The sequence below is a fragment of the Carettochelys insculpta genome, chromosome 3 (assembly GCF_033958435.1).
Source record: "Carettochelys insculpta isolate YL-2023 chromosome 3, ASM3395843v1, whole genome shotgun sequence".
In the NCBI taxonomy this organism is placed as follows: Eukaryota; Metazoa; Chordata; order Testudines; family Carettochelyidae; genus Carettochelys; species Carettochelys insculpta.
The window spans coordinates 51,544,879-51,564,665 of record NC_134139.1 but is presented as its reverse complement, the minus strand read 5'-3'; the positions used below and the strand labels follow the sequence as shown (position 1 = coordinate 51,564,665).

The following is a 19,787-nucleotide window of genomic DNA, read 5'->3' as shown; positions in this document are numbered from 1 at the left end:
TGTTTATCTGGAGGGCAGGTCTACACTAGACCTGAAAGTCAACTTCAGATATGCAATTCTAGCTATGGAAATCAATTTGACTGTCTTCACTACAGAAGGTCAACGGAAGCGTTTCTCCCATCGAACTCCCTTAAGCCTCACAACAGCAAGGAGTACAAGGGTCGACTGCTGACCCCAGAGATCAATGCTGCATGTCTTTATGAGGCATGTAAAATTGAACTCCAGAAGATCAACCCTGACAGGTCAATCTTCGCAGAAATATAGACAAGCCCTAAGTACTCATCAACAAAGCAACCCAGTTCCTCAATCATTAATGGATAGTTACACTCGTATCTAGTGAGGCAGGGAAGTACTATCAGGGCCATCCTTAGGCACATGAAGTTGTGTAAGGCACCACATTGACATACCCAAAATTTAATGGTGAGCTACTTCATATGCGTAGGGACGGGATATTAAGCAGCTGTGAGCAGCGCTGACTCCACCATGCCCATTCCCCAGCTGCCACTGCATCCCACAGGCTCAATGCCAAGGCTCCAGTGACCCCTAGCTTCTGGCTATCCCCAACCCCACAGGCTCAGTGCCAGCTCCAGCAGCCCTCAGCCCCATCTCCCAGCCACTTGCCCACGGGCTGTACACAGCCTTTGCTCACTAGGCAGTGGCAAGTAACATGAGCTCAGACCAGAGGACTGTTGAGGAGCACGAGCAGCTGTACAGCCGGAGGCTGGACAGAAGTGATACTTATCCCTTCACAGCTGTCCTCTGCTCCTCCTGCCTGGTGCCCTGAGGCTGAGGTGAGCTTTCCTTCCTGTCCTGCTCCAGTGTTGTCAACTCTCCCAGGCTGAACACTTCTGCATCAAGTGGCATATGGCCCCTTTGGCCCAGGAGATTTGACAACCCTCTGCCCCACCCCCCCCCCCGCCCCAACAGCAGCTTCCCCTGTGGGTGGGAGGAGGCGGCTAGTGCTGGGCTGGGTAGGGCACCAGCACTGGTAGGGACAGTCTGGAGTGCTCTTCCTTTTTCACAAATAGGCAAAGTCATTTGCTCTATACTGTGCTTCAGAGCTCTGCCTCACATCACAAAGGATCCTTGTGGCTGAGGTGGAAACTGAGGTAGGCCGTTCTTCAGCACAAGAGTCTCTATCATCTCAAAAAGGTGGAAATGAAAACGTCCAGCAAATTTACAATACAGACACTTCAATTTGAAAAACAAAGGAAAGAGACTACATCACATTCTTTTAAAAGGGTCATGCTAGGGAGAAATTTTAAGAAAGCCCTGTCTGTATGAATGCTCAAATGAATCTCCTTCAAAAAGGAAGGCCAGAAAAGTGGAGACAGAAAATGTCAAACAGAAAAGAAACAGGTGCAATATGGTTGTGCAAAAAGCAAATAACCAGTGAAGATTGTTATTGCAAAAAAACTCCAAAGATACTAAATTACAAATTTCACAGAGATAGTCAGAACTGGCTCCTTCTACAACATTTAAAACTGACAAAGTTAGGAGTACTTAAAGGAATTTACAAAGTAGAAAAATCTGAAACAATTTGTATTTAACCACCCAGAGATACCAATATTTTAATTTAAAAAAACCTGAAGGTTTCAGAGTATCTGTAAAACATCTAAAAATAAAGCTATACCACATTTTGGTGCACACTTGAAGTACTGGACTTTTCCAACACTTCCGTCATTCTTCCCTTCTGGATCATCCAGCTCTACGCCAGCCCACTGCCCGCTAGCAAATTCTGTTGTGCCACAAAATCTTAAAGTGCCAACCTAAAATAAAATAATTAAACACAGAATTACTTTGAACAAAAAGTAAATACTATGTCCATTATATACTAGGTAAGGTAAGTCAGCTCCAGATCCTTCGTCATCACACAGATTGCCATTTTCACATTCCTCTGCCTTCTTTGAGGGCAAGATCATTTTCTTTCAAAAATGACAGCCAGTCAGTGTTCTAGGATGTACGAGAAAGAACTAATTCCCCTGAGATTGAATAAAAGTTGTGAAAATTACCAATAAGTATAAACAACATGCACCATTGGACAATTACACAAATTCAGCCAAGTATTTCAACTCCTGTTTAACTAAGCAGGCTTTATTCACTGACCCAAAGGGTAATGCATCTGCTTAAAGTTAGGCACATGCTTACTTAAATAGCCTGAAGAATACAAGACTACACCAGACTGAGGTGGGTGGGGCAAGTTATAAAATAAAAAACACATTCATACTATCCCTAAAATGGTAAGGTAAGCTGCAAAGGAATTTTATTTTCAAAGATTCCATGATCTTCACTCCATCTTGCTGATACAAAAATTAAGTCTGGAAAGTTGTTTTGTTTTTCCAGTGAAAATGGTCATCTTATGTTTTCAGTCCTGTGGGTTGCAAATTTAGCACTGTTATTTCAATGGAACATAAGGAGAGAAGAAGTGAGCGTTAACATTAGAAATCCAGCAAAGAGAAGCCCCATGCCCCCTCTTTTTAAATTTATTTAAACAGAATCATTCAGATCAGCCTTTTTAATAAATCACAAAGGAGAACCTCCTCCTCCCCTCCCCACCCACTTTACCTGATGCCTTTAAATTCAATTCTTATAGGATTACTTAATCCAGAGATCCCCAAACTGTGGGACATGCCCTTCTTGGGGGCATGGAAGAAAAACTGGGAGGGGGCACAATTTTGGCCCAAGATACCTCTCAAGGGGTAGCAGAGAATAAGCACCACCCAGCACAACCCCAGTTGCTGCCTCACCACCAGCCCAGTCCCCTTATTCTTGTCCATGGCTCCCATTCCAGGCCCCAGGTCTAAGAGGGATAAAGGGAAAGCAGAAGTTTGGGGACCACCGACAATCTAGACCCACAAAATCTGGCCTTTGACAACCTTATCAGAGGTTCAGTCCTCTAGAACAATGGTTCCCAACCTCTTCAGAGTGTGGAGCCCCAAACACCCCCTCCCAAACAATTCATGGACCCCCCCCAAAGTCAATTCTAGCTGCTACATACACTTCATTCAATGAAAAAGAAAACTACAACAGATTTTCAGACAGCAATTAACATTACAGGAAGATATTTCAGTTTCAAATAATAATTGATTGCAACTTTGCCATTTATTTCAAACTTATTTCTATGATCATATTTATCTTTTTTTCCCCCCCCACTGAATCCCTGCAATACCCTCTTGGAGCCACAGGGGTCCACAGACCCCAGACGGTGAACCACTGCTTTAAAAGCATTTTTTCCCAGATTAATGGGCATCAAGTCCAGAAAACTTCATCCCACAGAGAGAGAGAGAGTGAGAGTGTGTGTGTGAAAGCCTTACAATTTCAGATGTTTAGTGCTGTACTGCAATGTCAAAATAAAACCTAGCATTCTATGGAATTGAAATAAGTACAAGTTTCTTTGTTTTGAAGCTTATACTGACTTTCAGCTGAAGTATTTTTACAGCTGTTACTTTTGTCTTCGGTCTCATTGTGTAATGATTTCTGGTTAAAAAATTTTGTATGTTAATTATCTTGTCAGAACAGGCAGTTTCTTGTTTATACTTCAGTTAACATGCCTTTTGTATAGCTAATGATTGGGTCACCTTTCCTGACCCAGCTTCAGCAACACATTAAATGCAAATCCAAAATGAAAACCGCTTCACACTCTGCAAAGGCAAGTTTTTGAAGCATAAGAGAACAAAATTCTCTCTCTAAAGTTATGATATTAACAATTAGAAAAATCAAATATGTAGGTACTGTTACCACAGGTGCATGAATACCCAAATGCTGAATTCTGCTCTTGTACATATTTGTTTCTGAGAAGTTTGCATATGTGCTTATGGAATCCTATTAAAAAAACCTAGAGTTTTTCAAGTAACTGCTAAGCCCTTGCTATATACAGGAAAAGAAAAAGGTATGTGACTACATATATACTAACAGTTTTCCAATCAAACTCATCTAGTTAACTGTTGTATGACAGCTTTCAAAATGATTAGATAAATGACTGCTGTTGAAATTTTGAAGTACTCGCTACTCCTTAGATCATGGTTTCCCAAACTGGGGGGGGGGGTCTGAAGAAATTCCAGGGGGGCATGAGCTGACCCATTCACCCCCTTCATTCCCCCTTCTCCAAGAAAGGGCTGGCCTTTGCTTCCAGCTCTCAGTCCCTGCTATTTTATGTGGGTGACCCAGCACAACTGCCATAAAAAGGAGGCTGCAAGCAAAGACCCACATAGAGCTAGTTTCCTCCTGCAAAGGAGCGTGGGTTGTGGGGAGAGGGAGGAGGATGGAGTTAGATGGGTACTGGGGGAGCCTGGCTCAGGGGAGGGGAGAGAGATGGGGTAAGAGCAAGGGGCTGGTAGTGCATGGCCTTGTGGGAGGGGAGGGACTCGAGTGAGTGGCTTGTGGGCCTCGGGCAGCTAGCCCCAGCAATGCAGGGCTCAGGCGGCTGACCTGCTGTTTGGGTGGGCAGCTGGCCCCAGCAGCTGGCAGGCGAGTGGGCAGGTGGCCCCAGCAGCTGGTGTGGGCAGCTCTGGTAGCTGTCACAGGGCTCAGGCAGCTGGCCAGCCAGGGCTGCACCAGGCATCTGCAAGGTGGGGGCTGTGCCATTAGCATGGCCAGTCCATAGTCAGCCTCTGGGCTGGGATGGGGCCAGCAGCTGGTCTCTTCAGGGTCCAGGCTGTGCCTGCAGCTCTGGGGACATGCCAGCAACCCACATGGGGTGGAGCTGGTGCCCATAGGGCTCACGCCATGTCCAGCTTGGGGTTGCAACCAGCCATCACATCCTGTGGCTGGGCTGGTGTCTTCCCAGCAGGGAAGAAGGTCCAGCAGGAGATACAGGGACCCAGGGCTTGGGGCGGGGCGGGGAAGCAGGGAAACACTAAGGCTTTAGTGGTTGGTGCACAGCTCTGGGCAGGGCAGCACAGCACCATTGAGTCTGCTATCCGCTATTTTCCAGACAACTTTTCTGGCAACCCCATTCATAAATTACTAAGCCCTCTATTCAATGTTGATGTCGATACATTGCCAGAAATACTGCAAGAACAAATACTTGAAATAAAATATGATTCAAGTGCAAAAGAATTTTGAAACCTCAGTCTTGGAGAAATTTTGGATAAAATTTTTCCCAGTGTACTTGTAGGTTGGGGAAGAAGTGCCATGTATTTTTCTTCCATGTTTGTAAATATACCCCTGTGAAAAAAGCTTTTCAAGTTTATTCACATTAAAAACGAACAAAGAAATCAACTGAATTTCAAAAACAATTTGTTTTGCACATGTTCATCTTTCAAACCTGGGATTTCCCACTTGCAAACAAAATACAGCATCATCTTTCACATTAAATTCATTTTGTGTTTGCTGTTTTGATGCTAAATTAACATTTTTATTAAATTTTTGGGTCAACAAAAACTATGTGCTTATTTTTAATTTTAAATAACATTTATATCAAGATTTTGTGTTTATTTAAATTATGAATTGAAGTTTTGGTTAAGGGGGGGGTGGATGATGGTAAAGAAGAGGTGGTGGGAGCCTGAAGGTGTCTCAAAAATCATAAGGGGGGGTGTGATGCTGAAAAGTTTGGGAACCACTGCCTTAGACCACAGTGCCACCTCTTTGACATACCAGTGTTTCATCAAAGGAGATGTTAAGTGCATTGCATCAATGAAACTAAATGCTAAGCAGAATTAAAAGGATCTTTTACCTGTTTCTGGAATTGAAAGAAGATAAACCTACAATATATACACACCCTATCATGTCGGGTATTGGGACCCTTACCACCGGACTATCCAGTTATGTGGACTCCCTCCTCAAACCCTACACCACCAACACTCCCAGCTATCTCCACGATACCTCTGACTTCCTGAGGAAATTACAAAACATCGGAAGAGTTCCTGACAATGCCATCCTCGTCACAATGGATGTAGAGGCTCTGTACACTAATATTCCACACGAAAACTGATCACAAGCAATCAGGAATACCATCCCTGATGTCACCACAGCCAATCTGGTGTCTGACCTCTATAAAACTTTGTTCTTACCAACAATTATTTCCCATTTGGGGACAATTTATACCTCCAGATTAGTGGAGCTGCTATGGGCACCCGCATGGCCCAACCTGAATTACCCACCAGAAGAAATTAAAAAAACAAAATCAACAGGGCCAGATGAATCCCCAGCTACGCCAAGATAGGCCCGAAAAAGCCAAGAACAGAACACTACTGGTCCCACCTACAGCCCCCATCTCAAACCACTGCAATAAATTATTAAAGACCTACAACCTATCCTTAATCAGGATGCCACACTCCAGAAGGCCCTAGGTGATAGGCGTGTTCTCTCCTACAGACAACCTCCCAACCTTATGAGAATTCTCACCAACAGCCGCCACAGTCCTGGAACTTTTCCTTGCAACAAAGCCCGCTGACAGCTTTGTCCACATATCTTTTCTGGAGATACCATCACTGGACTAACCAGGTTATTCACATAATCACAGGCACATTCTCATGTTCCTCAGCTAACATCATATGTGCCATCATGTGCCAACAATGCCCAGATGCTTTGTATATTGGACTGACTTCAAACTCTCTTCGACAAAGTTAATGGGCACAAAACAGGTATAAAAACACTCCTGATCCACAAACCTGTTAGCGGACATTTTAACGGAGTGGCCATTCTGTTAATGACTTAAGAGTTTGCATGTTACTGAAGAGGGATTTTCACAACACTCTTCAAAGGGAGGCTGCTGAACTCTTTTATATTCAAATTCGACACATTAACACGTGGTTTGAACCGAGATTGGAATTTTCTGGGTCACTGTAGGGGCTCGTTTGCCTACTTGGGTTTATCTAATTCTTGGCTTCACTCCCCCCCGGCCCCTCTACTCTCTGATATGCTCATCTTGATCATTCTTTTCTGATTTGTCCACCTTGATTACTGTTTTTGGTTCTCGGTGTCTTAAATATTCGAGTCTGTTCTGGTATGGCTACGGTTGAAGAAGTGGGTCTGTCCCACGAAAGCTCATCACCTAATAAATTATTTTGTTAGGTCTTTAAAGTGCTACCTGACTGCTTTTTTGTTTCTACAAAATATATACTTATGTCACAAGATTCTGCAAATGGCATTTGAGAGCCCTGGAAGTATTTGGGACCCACATTCTAATACACCCTATGAAGACTAAGACTCACTCATTTATTATGGTAGATTAAGGAATCATTTGCAGGTACAAAATACAGATTTTGCCTGTCAAAACTAATTTCTCACACCAGTGAAAGTTTTACTATGAACACAAACTTGAGGGGATTTTCCTTTCCACCAATGGAAATACCTCTGCTCCCCTCCATATTTCATACCTTCCAGTAGTTATTTTACACTTACAGGTAAGAAATAAGTTTCAAACAAACTACAAATGCCCTGTTCACAGTGATTACCTTGTACGGTGTAACATTTACTCACTTACCTTTTGCCCTGCGATGATAACACGATCTCCCAGTTTCAGGCCAAGTGACATAAGCATAGCCTTGCCAGTGACATGATCATAGTTTGGAAGCATGACCTTTGAGATATCACATGACAGAGGCACTGCATCCAACAGCATCTGCTTGATTTCTTTTGCACTTGCTGCAGCATCTGCCATCTCCAATGGCATATCTACTGGATCAGGAACCACGTCTGCTGGAATCTGTCCTTTGTCATTCTAGGTAAGGAAGGCACGACAACAAAGGGCAGAGTTAATGAGAAGACTTAACATAAAGACAAGCAAATCCTGGATGTGCAGGATGTATATACGTTTATAAGATTTAAGATCCTTTGGCTACAACAACTGTTTTTAAACATGGTTGCTCAGATTTACACATCTAAACCCATCATAAGCAAGGCCCTACCAAATTCATGGTCCATTTTGGTCAATTTTATGGTCATACGATTTTAAGGCTCATGAACTGCATAATTTTAGCTATTTAAATCTGAAATTTCACAGCATTGTAATTGTAGAGGTCATGACCCAAAAAGGAGTTGGGGGTGGGGGTTACAGGGTTATTGTAAGGGCTGCAATATTGGTACCCTTACTTCTGCACTGCTGACGGCAGTGGTACTATCTTCAGAGCTGGGCAGCTGGAGGGCAGTGGCTGCTGGCTGGAAGCACAGTTCTGAAGACAAGCCACCACCAGCACAGATGCCAGGTATGGGATAATGGCATTGCCACCCTTATTGCTGCATTGCCTGCAGAGGTGGGATCCACAGTTAGCAGGCACCATTCTCTAGCCACCCAGCTTTGAAGGCAGCAACACAGAAAAAGGGAATTATATGGTACTGACACTCTTACCTCTGCACTGCTGGTGATGGGTGCTGCTTACAGAGCTGGGTGCCTGGCTAACAGCCACCGCCCTCCAGCTGCTCAATTCGGAAAACAGCACAGAAGTAAAAGTGGCAATTTCAACAATCCCCCTAAAATGACCTTGTGACCCTTGTGCAATTCCCTTTTGGGTCAGAGACCCAATTTGAGAAATACCAGTCTCTCATGCAATCTGTGCAGAACTGGATAAACGCACACAGAAGACCAGTGTTAAATGGTCCGTGATGCATTTTTCATTGGCCATGAATTTGGTAATACCCCAATCATAAGTGAACCTTACTGTCAAAGGTGCTGAGCATCTACAGTTTCTATTCACTTTAAAAGCACTTACTGATGCTCAATATTTCTGGGAAAAAAAAAAAAAATTTGTACCCAAACAGGGATTTAAAAGACTAAGTCTAAGCCCTAGGTTTGAAAATTCTGACCAGTAATGCCAACAAAAATAATTTTGAAGTATTCCGAGGAGCAAAACACTTTCCTTAGTGTAAGATTAAACAGTTATAAATGGATTCTTCAGTGAGGTTTACACCACTTGTAAAACAGAATTATACTGTATGTATATGTAGCGTAGTTTGGCAGATTTACTGCCATTGTGTCCCCATGGGTCTTTGGCTCCATTGATGACAACTAGAAGGCTGCTTGCATGCGTGTTCAACTATACGGGCCCAATAATTGAAGCAGACTCCATCAGGTTCCCCAAAGACCACAGACCAAATAAAGATCAAAAGGCACCTGGCCTGGGTTCATTGCCAAGCCAGGTACAAACACTTGTCCAGTATACTTTGCTGATCTACTGCGCGTATGTACCTGTGCCAATGGACTGACACAGTCAGTGGGAATTCCACTGCCCCCCTAGGTCAGACAGACAGAGTATCCCCAAGACACCACATAAGATACACAGGTACAAACAAAGCACCCTCACTGCTGACGTACCAGTTACCACCCATCACCCTGTACCTTGTGGTTTGGTTAAATCATCTCTTATCCGTCATGCTGTCATTTTAGACCCTTTCCTGAACCTGGGTATCTGAAAGGAATAGGTACTGAGGTCTTTTTTAATGAGTTGGTGGTACCTTGTGCTTTCAACTTACAAAAATTATTGTTCTGCACCTGGACTGATCACCAATTAGTGTTTTGCACTCAGCCCTGTCTGAGCCAAGTTCTGTTAGCAAAGGCCTCCCCCTTGCTCACAGGTTAGCTTTGCTTTCAGCCATGTTTTGTTCATTGTTGCTGGGCCATAGGCCTCATACCAGCCCTGTGCTATATGGTCTTAGGCCTTCATCTTATTGCATGTGGGACTTACACGCTGAAAGAAAAATAAAGCAGTTGCATAAACAAAGTACTTGAAAAAAAAAAAAAAGTTATAAAAAAGGATTCCTCAAGATTTATTCAAAGAAAAAAAACTCTTCAATGATAATTCATCCATCCTGGGTCCCTGAAAAGATCTCCCGATATCAGACCTAAAAAATGATAACCCTGTTTCAGTACCTGAAGCCTTGTGGCACAATCCAGGCAGGCACACACTGCCCACATGGGGCTTTGCTGAAGTTATGGGGGGCTTCACACCTCTCTTTGCAGGAACAGCACTAGGAAACATTCAACCAGAGTCTGCGTAACTACCAACCAGTTCGCCCTCTAATTTTTTTTCCATCTGTGGGCAGAATAAGTTTTGTTATGTGCACCAAGACATGTGCACCAATAGTAGAAACATGTGCTGCCCACTGTAGGTGGTTGTCTGCATTCTGCTCATCAGCTGGGTGGCACCTGAATCTCTCCTGTGCAGCCGCCTAAGCACTCAGCTTACAGAGAACACTGCTACCAACCTACAATAAAAATCCCAGCCCCAAGTCAATGAGAGCCTTCCCATGTGCCAACACTTGCATAGCCCCTCTATTCATTCTAGCAAAAGGCCAAGACTGCAAATGTTGTCTAGCAACAAACTCTATGTAACCTTTGAATCACTCAGACATCGCATTAATACAAAATACTTTTTTTCCTTCTTTTTCCAAAAATATAATCATTTGCATAAACCATATACATTTTCCTTTTATTTTCCAAACAGCAGAAAAGAAAAAAAAAAAAAAAAAAAGCTTGCTTCACTTAACTATCCAAGCAATACTGGGTCAACTAGCTAGTATTGCATATAGATGTATCAGACAGGCATTTGACTGAGCCAAACTACCATATTTTATAGAGTGCATATTATGAAGAAATGAAAAAAAAAAAAACCAGACTCCAACGATGTTCGGAAAGTTTCCATATCATCATGGGCACACAAACTAAGGATTCTCCAATACAATGTGTGTTTACTTGTTAAAAAGTTACATACAGTCTCTGGGACTAGTTGACCAAGAGCAATAATAAAAGGAGGCAGACCACTGAAAAGCTATCATCTTGCAGACTTTCCATCTTCCTCAACTTACCAAATCTGATGTGATTAGCCAAGGCACAGTCACTGCTACAATTTTTGACCAGGTTTTTAACTAGATTTTGACACGCTTGACTCTAAACATGGATTGTATCTGCTCACACCACCAGACGCCTAGTACATGGTCAGTAACTAGGACAGCTAGCAATGCTTCATTCTCAGTGGCCTAAATTGCCACAGTTGTAGACCAGTTCACTCCTGCCTTTCAGTTAGGAGATAGGCCACCCCACAGTACACTGCCTCCTGGGAACTTTATTTCAAGGCAATATGAAAAAGCTACCTAGACTTTCCTAGAGTGCTGGAATAACAAAGACTGTTAGACAACCTTGTAGCTGCAGACACAAACAAGATTGCTATGGCTGTACAGTAAGATCTCAGAGTACATGACCCCACTCTTATGCATCTGACCCTAATTCCTATTGTAAACCCTGTACCGCAATTTCCAGTTCTGTTTAACTTGCTCCCCCTGCTCTGGCTCAACCCCCCTCAGCTCCGCATGGCCCCAGAGCTGCTCCCCCCTGAGCTGCACTCACCACCTGCATGCAGCTCCAGCTTATCCAGCACACCCATGCCTGGCTCTGGCTTACGTTCTCTCTCACATGGCTCCAGCTCACCCCTCCACCCCCTGGGCTGGTTTAAACCACCTGCAAGCAGTTCTGGTTCAAGCCCCCTGCCACCGCGCACAGCTCTGGTGCAACCCCCCCGCCAGCTCACAAGCCACCCACCCACCCTGCCAGCTCACCACCCACTCATGGCTCTGGTTCTGGCTCAACTCCCTGCCCCCCCACCGCAGCCCAGCTCACCACCTGCGCACAGCTCCAGCTCAACTCCACCCCTCACCCCCCTGCAGCCCTAACCCACTCCAGGCTTAGCCCCCAGCCCCAGCCCACCACCAGGCTTAACCCTCCCCAACTGCGCCCCCCCCTGCCCCCCCACCCCCCCGCACAGCCCAGGACTTACCTTTCTGCTGCTTCCCCGGCTGCAGAAGGTGTGCTCTGCCGGGGATAAAAGCCGGACCCCCACTTATGCAAAATTTGGGTTTACGCGAGGGTTCGTGGAACAGAACCCTCCCGTACTCTGAGACCGTACTGTTTATGAAAGCAGCTGCCCCACAGTCAATTTAGCTATGCTTATTGTAAACAAGATCAGATTATTATTTAGCATTTATATAGTGACAGCATCAAAAGAATACCAGGTTGAGACCCACTGTAAAAAACACGATAAATGACAGTTCCTGCCCCAAAGTACAAATGAGAACATCATGAACTGGCTTCAAATACATAATTGTACTTTAGTATTGACAGGGCTTAGAAGACCTCTTATGCATGAAAAACTCTTTATGCCCTAAGTCTAGTTCCTAATGGAGGATGCAATCTAAGTACACAACTGGCTGGGCATGAAGACTGACATGCTGCAATTCGTAAAATGAGCAAATCAAATATTCACAGAAGCATTTACAAATCAGACTGCTTAAAGGTTTAAAACTGGCTCTCTCAACATGGTAGCAACAGTGAAAACGGCAAGGACATTATGAACCTCTAATCCTGAGCACTCTTGTGCAGCAACACCCATAATTCAGCATGATTTTAGTCAGCCAGATGACCATTTGTCAGTGTGGCCAAGTTTCCCATGGTCCTATAAAGTTTATTTACAGCCCCCCAGTCATGGCGCTCAGTGTTCTGTGCTGTTATCTACCTGTAATTTACCCCTAAATGTCTTCTATGAGCCCGATAAGCAGTGCAAATGTTGGTAATGTGCTAGAAAATATTGACCTCCCATGGTTTGGCAAAAACGCTCGTTCAGCACTGGTCAGGTCTTGAGGGTGCCAGACAAGAGGGTTTCAACCCATACAAGGAATATGTAAGCGTGTGGACATTGTGATGGAAGCTTGTATGAAATCATTTTAAAAATAGTACAGTAGCTCTTTCATTTCTCTCTTTATTAATGTGCTCTACGCATGCCCATAATTTTCATATACTTATTTTTAGTAGAAGTGTAGGAGGAAAAACAGGCAATAGCTTGTGGAAGATCATTACCTATGACAGGTGTGGCCACAATCTCTCCTTTTCCAGAGATTGCTAGTTGAGGAGATACCCAGGAAACTGTTTTAAAGCCATACAAGTGAATGTGGAAAGGCTAGCTGAGCACTATATCTTAACCTACACGTTGATAATTATACCCAAAATCCACACTATTAGTCTCAGAATGCCAAATCTTCTCTTAAGAACATCCACAGGAGAAATCACCCTCATTTCCTTCAGAGCAAAGTCAGAGACAATCTGCAATATGGGAGGTTCAGCTGCCAAAAGTTGCATTCAGATGTGTCAGAGAGAGACTGTGTCTAGGCTTACATGACTAGGGCAAGCCTAACACTGGTTAATACGCAGCATTTGCAATGATCTTAGGTTGCGTTCCTATGTTTCTGAACAGAGGCAAAGCCCTCTGATAATGGCTACTTTGGGGGATAAAGAGCCATTAACCAATACAAATGGGAAAATTTGAGGAATGCAGTTTTTAGACAGAACCAAATCTTGACTGATATCTAAGTTTGGATACATAACACATCCACAGCCACCCAAAAAGGAAAATCTTCCAAAATTCACTACCAGTCAACATAATACATTTCATCTGACCAAAGCCACAAACTTTTTGCTTTTCTGGGCATGTGGCTATTTTTCTTAAATTACAAGAGAGACAAGGTAGGTTTGCCGGTGACCAAGACAAACTTGATCTCACGCAGAGCTCTTCTTTATGTTTCAAACGTATTTGGTGGGTATGTCTATGCTGGAATTAAAAACTCACAGCAGGCTCAAGTCAGTGGATTCAGGCTAAGTGGCTATTCAGTTATGGTATAGTTCGGGGTTTCCCAAACTATGGGTCTGGATGCAAACATTGGTCATGATTACATTTCAAAAGGGTCACGGGCTGGGCTGGGCAGCTCCACAGGTGGCTATTAAGAAGCCATTCACACTCCTGAAGTGGTTCTCAACTTCTTAATTGGAGAAACAGCCATCAGGCAGTTAAGCCAGCCAATTACACTGAGAACTATTTCAGCAGCAGGGCAGAGAACTGCACACCTAAGGAGCAGCCCCCAGCTCAGGTAAGGTGAGGGCCTGAGTCTGAAGGAGGAGGGCAAAGCTGATCAACTCCCTGGCTGCCAGCCTCTGCAGGAAACACCAGCAAAGTTCCCCCACCGCCAGCTGGGGCTCTGTGCTCCATCCAGCTTCCAGCTGCAGGGCTCTGTGCCTCCCCTAACTCCCTCCAGCCTGTGAGTGACTCCTAGCACCTGACTGACTCCCCGAGCCCCCTGTAGACCCCTCCAGCCTCTAAGTGCGACTCCCCTAGCCCCCTGCAGCCCGAGTGACTCCGAGCCCGAGAGTGACTCTCCTAGCCCCTTCTAGACCCTTCCAGCCTCCGAGTGTGACTCCCCTAGTTCTCTGCAAGCCCTGAGTGACTCCTGGCCCCCGAGTGTGACTCCCCTCACCCCCTGTAGCCCTTGAGTGACTCCCTGAGCCCCCCCCCGGTCCCCTGAAGCCCCTGAGTGTGACTCCCCCATGCTTCCTCTAGGCCCCTCCAGTCCTTGTGACTCCCTTAGCCCCCCTAGCCCAAGTGCAACTCCCCTAGCCCCTGAGTGTGGGTTTTAAGCCAGAGGGAGCAGTTTGGGGATGAGCGTCTTTCCACCACCATAACTCTGACTAACTATAGTAAATGTAGTGTTATTATTTTATTAGTATTTCCCCTTTTCTATGAAGTAACTATTATGAATATATAAACATGAGGGGGCACAGTTTTATATTCTTGTCTCAGGTGCAAAATTAGCCAGTTACGGTTCCACTCCCCTCGCCACCCTAATTTTTGAATTGCCTTGGGTCACCAAGTCTTCCTGAATTGTCAAAATGGGTCCCCATCTGGAAAAGGTTGGGAACTGCTGGTATAGTTCTTGTCTATACTACCATGGGCCATCATCCTAAATTATGCAACTTCAGATACATGAATAACATAGCTGAAATCAACAAATTCTTGCTTACTGTGGTATCTTCTCAGTGATATGTCTACAACTGACATTCTCCTGTCAACTCAGCCTACTCTTCTCATTTTGGTGCAGTACTGAGTCAACAGGAGAGGATTAGGCAGTCTGTGGATTGCTCAATGCCCATTGATCCAGCCCACGGTGAAGACATGCCTTCAGACTCTCAGTTACCAGGGGCAAGCAAGCAAATTTTCCCCTAAAGTAGCCATGACATGTGAAATCGATCTCTCTGGGCTCCACAGTTGACCCCCCTGTGCTCCTGCTCTCCTGAGGAGAAATGCTCCTGTCAACCACCCTCAGTGAGGACAGACCTTGCAGTCGACTGCAGATACATCAACTCTAGCTACATAATTGCCCTAGCTAGAATCCCTTATCTGCAGTTGATTAAGATCTAGGGCAGACCAAGCCATTGTTAAGCAATCCTTTGAAAACGAGTGGACAATACGGGTTAGCTTGGTTATGCAAAAAGGGTTTGATGCTGGCCACTGAAAGTTAGCAGGATGGTTGTTGTAATGATTCACAAAACCAGTGTCCTTGGCTTTAGCCTCTAGCAATGTAAGAGCAGAAGTACAGGGGCTTTATCGTAGACCCCAGAGAGATTGATTTTGCACATCTTTACCAGACGTGCAAAACTGAACTCCAGGAGATCCACCCGACAAGCATAGACATACCAATGTTATCCCTTGCGCCACTTAACTATCCATGTCCCAACTTATATTTGGCATAGAAATGTCATTTTTTTTCCTCCACAAATCTAAATTCCAGGTAGTTTGAGAGCTTGAGCCTTTCACCAACAAATGTTGGTCCAATACAAGATATCTTACCCTACCTTGTCTCCCTCATCCTGAGACCAACCTAACTGAAGCAATATTAAACTCAAAGTAATTAATCTGAATCCTTTTGATTCATCTAAAATCTGACACCTTACCCTAAAGGCAGGATTCGCTCCATGTTCCAGTAAACACTTCACAGCTGCAGTACACAAGTTAAATGCAGCAATATGCAAAGCTGTTCCAAAATCAAAGTCACTGCAAGTGGCATCAACATCTGCAATTAAACATTACATGAGAGAGAATGGATAAGGTGTTACTTGAAATATTTTCACCCTACAGATTTTAAGTTGTATTCAGAAGTTTTATAAACAAACATTATCTGTAACCAAAGGCAATTTTATGTAGCACCCCTCCTTAGTAATACACATAAGCTTTATGAACTCCCATCTTCTACCTTAGTTAACCTGTCATTTCATAACACCAACTGCTACTATCTAAATACATAGCATATAAGACTGAGTATTCTGGGTAAACAACAAGAAATTTGCATGTTTATATTTTTACTCATTGTTTAAGCCACCTAGAAACTTTCAAGAAAGTGTTTTCCAGCCAAGTGCGCTCTTGTCTACCGTCCTCCTCAACTTCCTCTATTTACTGCATAGAAACCAAATGATTGTAATGATAGTAAAGAGTTGTGGATTGACAGTTAACAAAATGAAATGTTATAATCCACTCAAGAACAGGCACAGTATAATTTAAATTCCCCCACATTATCCCAATGTGCCTCAATCTCCTTTTGGAGCAATTACTTTTAGTTGATAGAAAACAGTTCTGTTTCAATATTCAGTCAATCTTTGGTGGCTAGCAAAATAGTTGCCAGTTCAGGATAGGGACACATTGATCAGAATTCCAACTCATTTCACCTACAGTACAAGCAGCCTTCATATGGCTTTCAGATGTTACCAATCTAGTTCAAATTTGAACCAGCGGTCATGAAAACCAACAAAACTTTTCACATGTGAGCTAACTTCAGAAAGGCTGTCTACCTTGCACACCAAAAACACGTAACAGTGAGACTGATAAAGTGCTGCATTCTAGCTGTCCTACATAGATCCTGCTGGAATACTTTAAAAGGTTTCTGCCCTGTATTAGCATAGCCCTAACTGAAATCGAACTACAACAATGTGAATTAGTTCCCTTTATATATAAGCTTGAAATTACTATTATCATTACAATCCATGATAATCCATCAATAAGATCAGACCAGACATTTCCTCATCTGTAGACAGCCTGATTTTCAGGGAGTGCAGAATACAGATACTACCAACTAAAGTCAGTGAGATCTCTAGGTGTTTGACACCTCTGAAAATCCAGTGGTTTTTATTTTATTTTTAAATGCAAACCTTCAACTATATCAGACTACCATCATGTCCTCAAAATGCAAGTCACACACTGAGGTTATCAGCATACCCCTTTATTGCATTTTACAGGGACTTCGTAAATTTGCACAACATACATGAAAACAAAAGTATATAGACAAAACACTGCAACAGTAAATCAAGTGCCTGTGGTGACTGGCTGCTCTTCAGAAGTGCCTTTCTAAATACATGTCATAGTCATTACACCTTTTGCTTGAAAGGTTACGTGAATCTTGTGAATTTTTTCCCCCCACAACAGGTGAATTATGGACCCCCTCCCTTCCAAGGTGTAACAGGGTCTCTCTACACAGCTCACTGAAATCAAAATATAATGTTTTGTTTGTACATGCATATTTGTTTATCCGCAAGATCAGAAATGAAATAGCAACTGCATTGTTAGGGAAGCATCTGCTGTGTTCCCCAAATGTTAAAGAGTATATTTTACACTAATCCAAACCTCCAGACTCATTAAGTGAACAACAGACTGTGTCTGGCAGGATGTTCTATACACTTCTTAGGGCAACAATCATGTTTTTCTTAGGTTGTGGCTGTCGGAAGCGTGGGAGAAGATGAGATGCATGTCATTTGCCCCGGTATGTTTTCTTTGATATCTAAAGAAAATCCTGCCTTTTCTTGGGGCAGCTGTACAGGAGAAGTAAACAAGTACAAGGCCAGGTGCTTGGCACAAGAGCCATTCTGCTGCAGCAGGTTGAGAAGATGGAAGTGGAGGATGGCTGGTGCAAAAAGATGTTGACTGCATTTCTAAACAGAAGCTACAGTGGTTTGTCTTTTGCTGCTGGCTAGTTTGTTGCCCCTACACTCTCATTAAATATGACCTATTAGAATGGAGAATTTTGGCTAGTGTTTGAGCAGCAACAGTGACAGGTATTTAGAGAGAACAGTTTCCCACAACAACAGGGGTCAAGATTTTGCCTTTTAATTGTACCCCTAAATATGTGCATCTGCCTATCCTCTAGTGGTTTTTGAGAGATGGTAAAGTCATCACTAACACCTATGCTTATGGATTAATATTCTGACAATGGCCTATACAAATCTGGTAAACAAACCCTGGTCTCTAAACAACATTTTAGACAAGCAATGTGACATCAAGTTGTCAACATTTATAAAAATGCATTTTTCAGTGTTTAAAGTTGAAGCCTTTTAATGACAGCTACTTAAGAGAAGCATCTGACAACACTACAGGATAATGCAACCAGATGGATATTTAGTACAATGCACCAAACTGTTTACTGGTATAGATATTCATGCATATCAGCATTACAGCAATATTGGCAGAGTTCCTTCCTCTTCCTCCTCCTGCCAGAATCCATATCACGTGTGTCCCTGGACAGGGGACACCTCAAGTACAGAGGTTCAACTATATACTCCAGAACTGATCTACCCCATAACCTGCTTCTTCCTTGCTGAATCTGCCTCTTGATCATAAGGGCAACTCAGAGAGCCCGAGACTTTGCAAATAGAAAAACTGTGCCCTTGTTTCTCTGCATCAGCTCTTTGATTGCATCAGCAAATGTTTAGAAGGGAGTGAACTGAAGCTGTATGACTCCTTTTTTTCCTTCTTTATTCCCTAATTTTCCATTCACTATTTATGACATCTGGTCCCATCATACACTTTTTTAAAACAACCCAACCTATGCACTACAGCATGAAAGAAAATGGGAATTTAAAATTATGTGCAAAAACAGCTTTCATCTTTTCAGCTTTCATACAACCCAATTTCCTAGATGCATCTGTGGGGTTAACTAAAGGCAGAATGGTATATGATCTAAGAAAACTGGTACCTCATAATACCTACCTTTTGGCTTTGCGTTTTTCAAAATAACGCTAATAAGTTCTGGTACATCAAAGTAGGCAGCATAATGTAAAGCATTCATATTTGTCCAGCGACTACGCAAACTGATATCTGCACCCAGATCAATAAGGTGAGAGGCGAATTTGGCAGCAGTCTCAACATCACCTGCAAAGGAGTTATTTTTTAATGTTTTAAAGTTTGAGAGATTTAAGAGTTTAATCATGTGGTATAACATACCAGCCTAGGTATAACATATAATGCCTTAGAAAACCTTAGTATTCCAAATTATGGGTACATATAGTAAAACTTATACAAGAAAATTTACTACAAAGATGACTTTCTTGGGGAATAAGCCAGGAAGGAATCATAGATATTGGGGTCAGACCAGGGAGCTGATGGAAGGAGGCTCCACAATGCCTAATTCACAGACCTGTCAGCAAAGTTAAAGCTCCATCAGCCACACCACCCCCTTCGTTTAAGCAAAGAGGAAAACTGGGTTCAGCGTAAAAAGGTACTTTGATATAAGCTAATAGGAGTCATCAGGATAGAAATGGCTAAATGCACTCTTACTTCCTATAAAAGTGCAAGAAATGCAACCTTTTGTCTCACAAAGAGCCTGAATATTTCAATATTACCAAACAAGACCCCTCTCAGTTATGCTTTATTTCTGTATCATCCCTTCTAATAGCCATTAAGGCAATAGACAGATAATGTGTTGCAGTAGTTAAGGTTAAGCACTAGCAAATTTACTATTAGAAACAATTTTGAAATGGAAGAGAGATAACCTACGGGATTTATCTAGGCAAACAGCTCTATTCGATTTCTCTTTACTCACCAATACCATGAGCACCTGACTTGCAGGTGTAATGTAAGAGTGTCATGTCAGTCAGTCCATCTCTGTCATTCACACTGCAGCCTCTCTTGATGATCTGCAGAAAACCAACACAATGTAGAATATGCCTGGTGTAATCATAGAACAAACTCTGCTTTCAGACAGACATGCAT

At 43.2% G+C, this 19,787-nt stretch overlaps 1 protein-coding gene across 3 annotated transcripts in view; it reads right to left on the bottom strand.

Moving 5' to 3' along the window:
* The window catches only part of CLIP4 (CAP-Gly domain containing linker protein family member 4), a 56,925-nt gene that overhangs the window by 16,879 nt on the left and 20,259 nt on the right, over positions 1-19,787 (bottom strand). For all 3 annotated transcript variants that reach the window (XM_074989830.1, XM_074989828.1, XM_074989829.1), the window contains exons 5-9: positions 19,618-19,711; positions 18,786-18,947; positions 15,707-15,825; positions 7,427-7,663; positions 1,634-1,769 (exon numbers count right to left, since the gene is read on the bottom strand). In XM_074989830.1, coding sequence (XP_074845931.1) covers positions 1,634-1,769; positions 7,427-7,663; positions 15,707-15,825; positions 18,786-18,947; positions 19,618-19,711 — 748 coding nt within the window. The remainder of the gene's footprint in view (positions 1-1,633; positions 1,770-7,426; positions 7,664-15,706; positions 15,826-18,785; positions 18,948-19,617; positions 19,712-19,787) is intronic.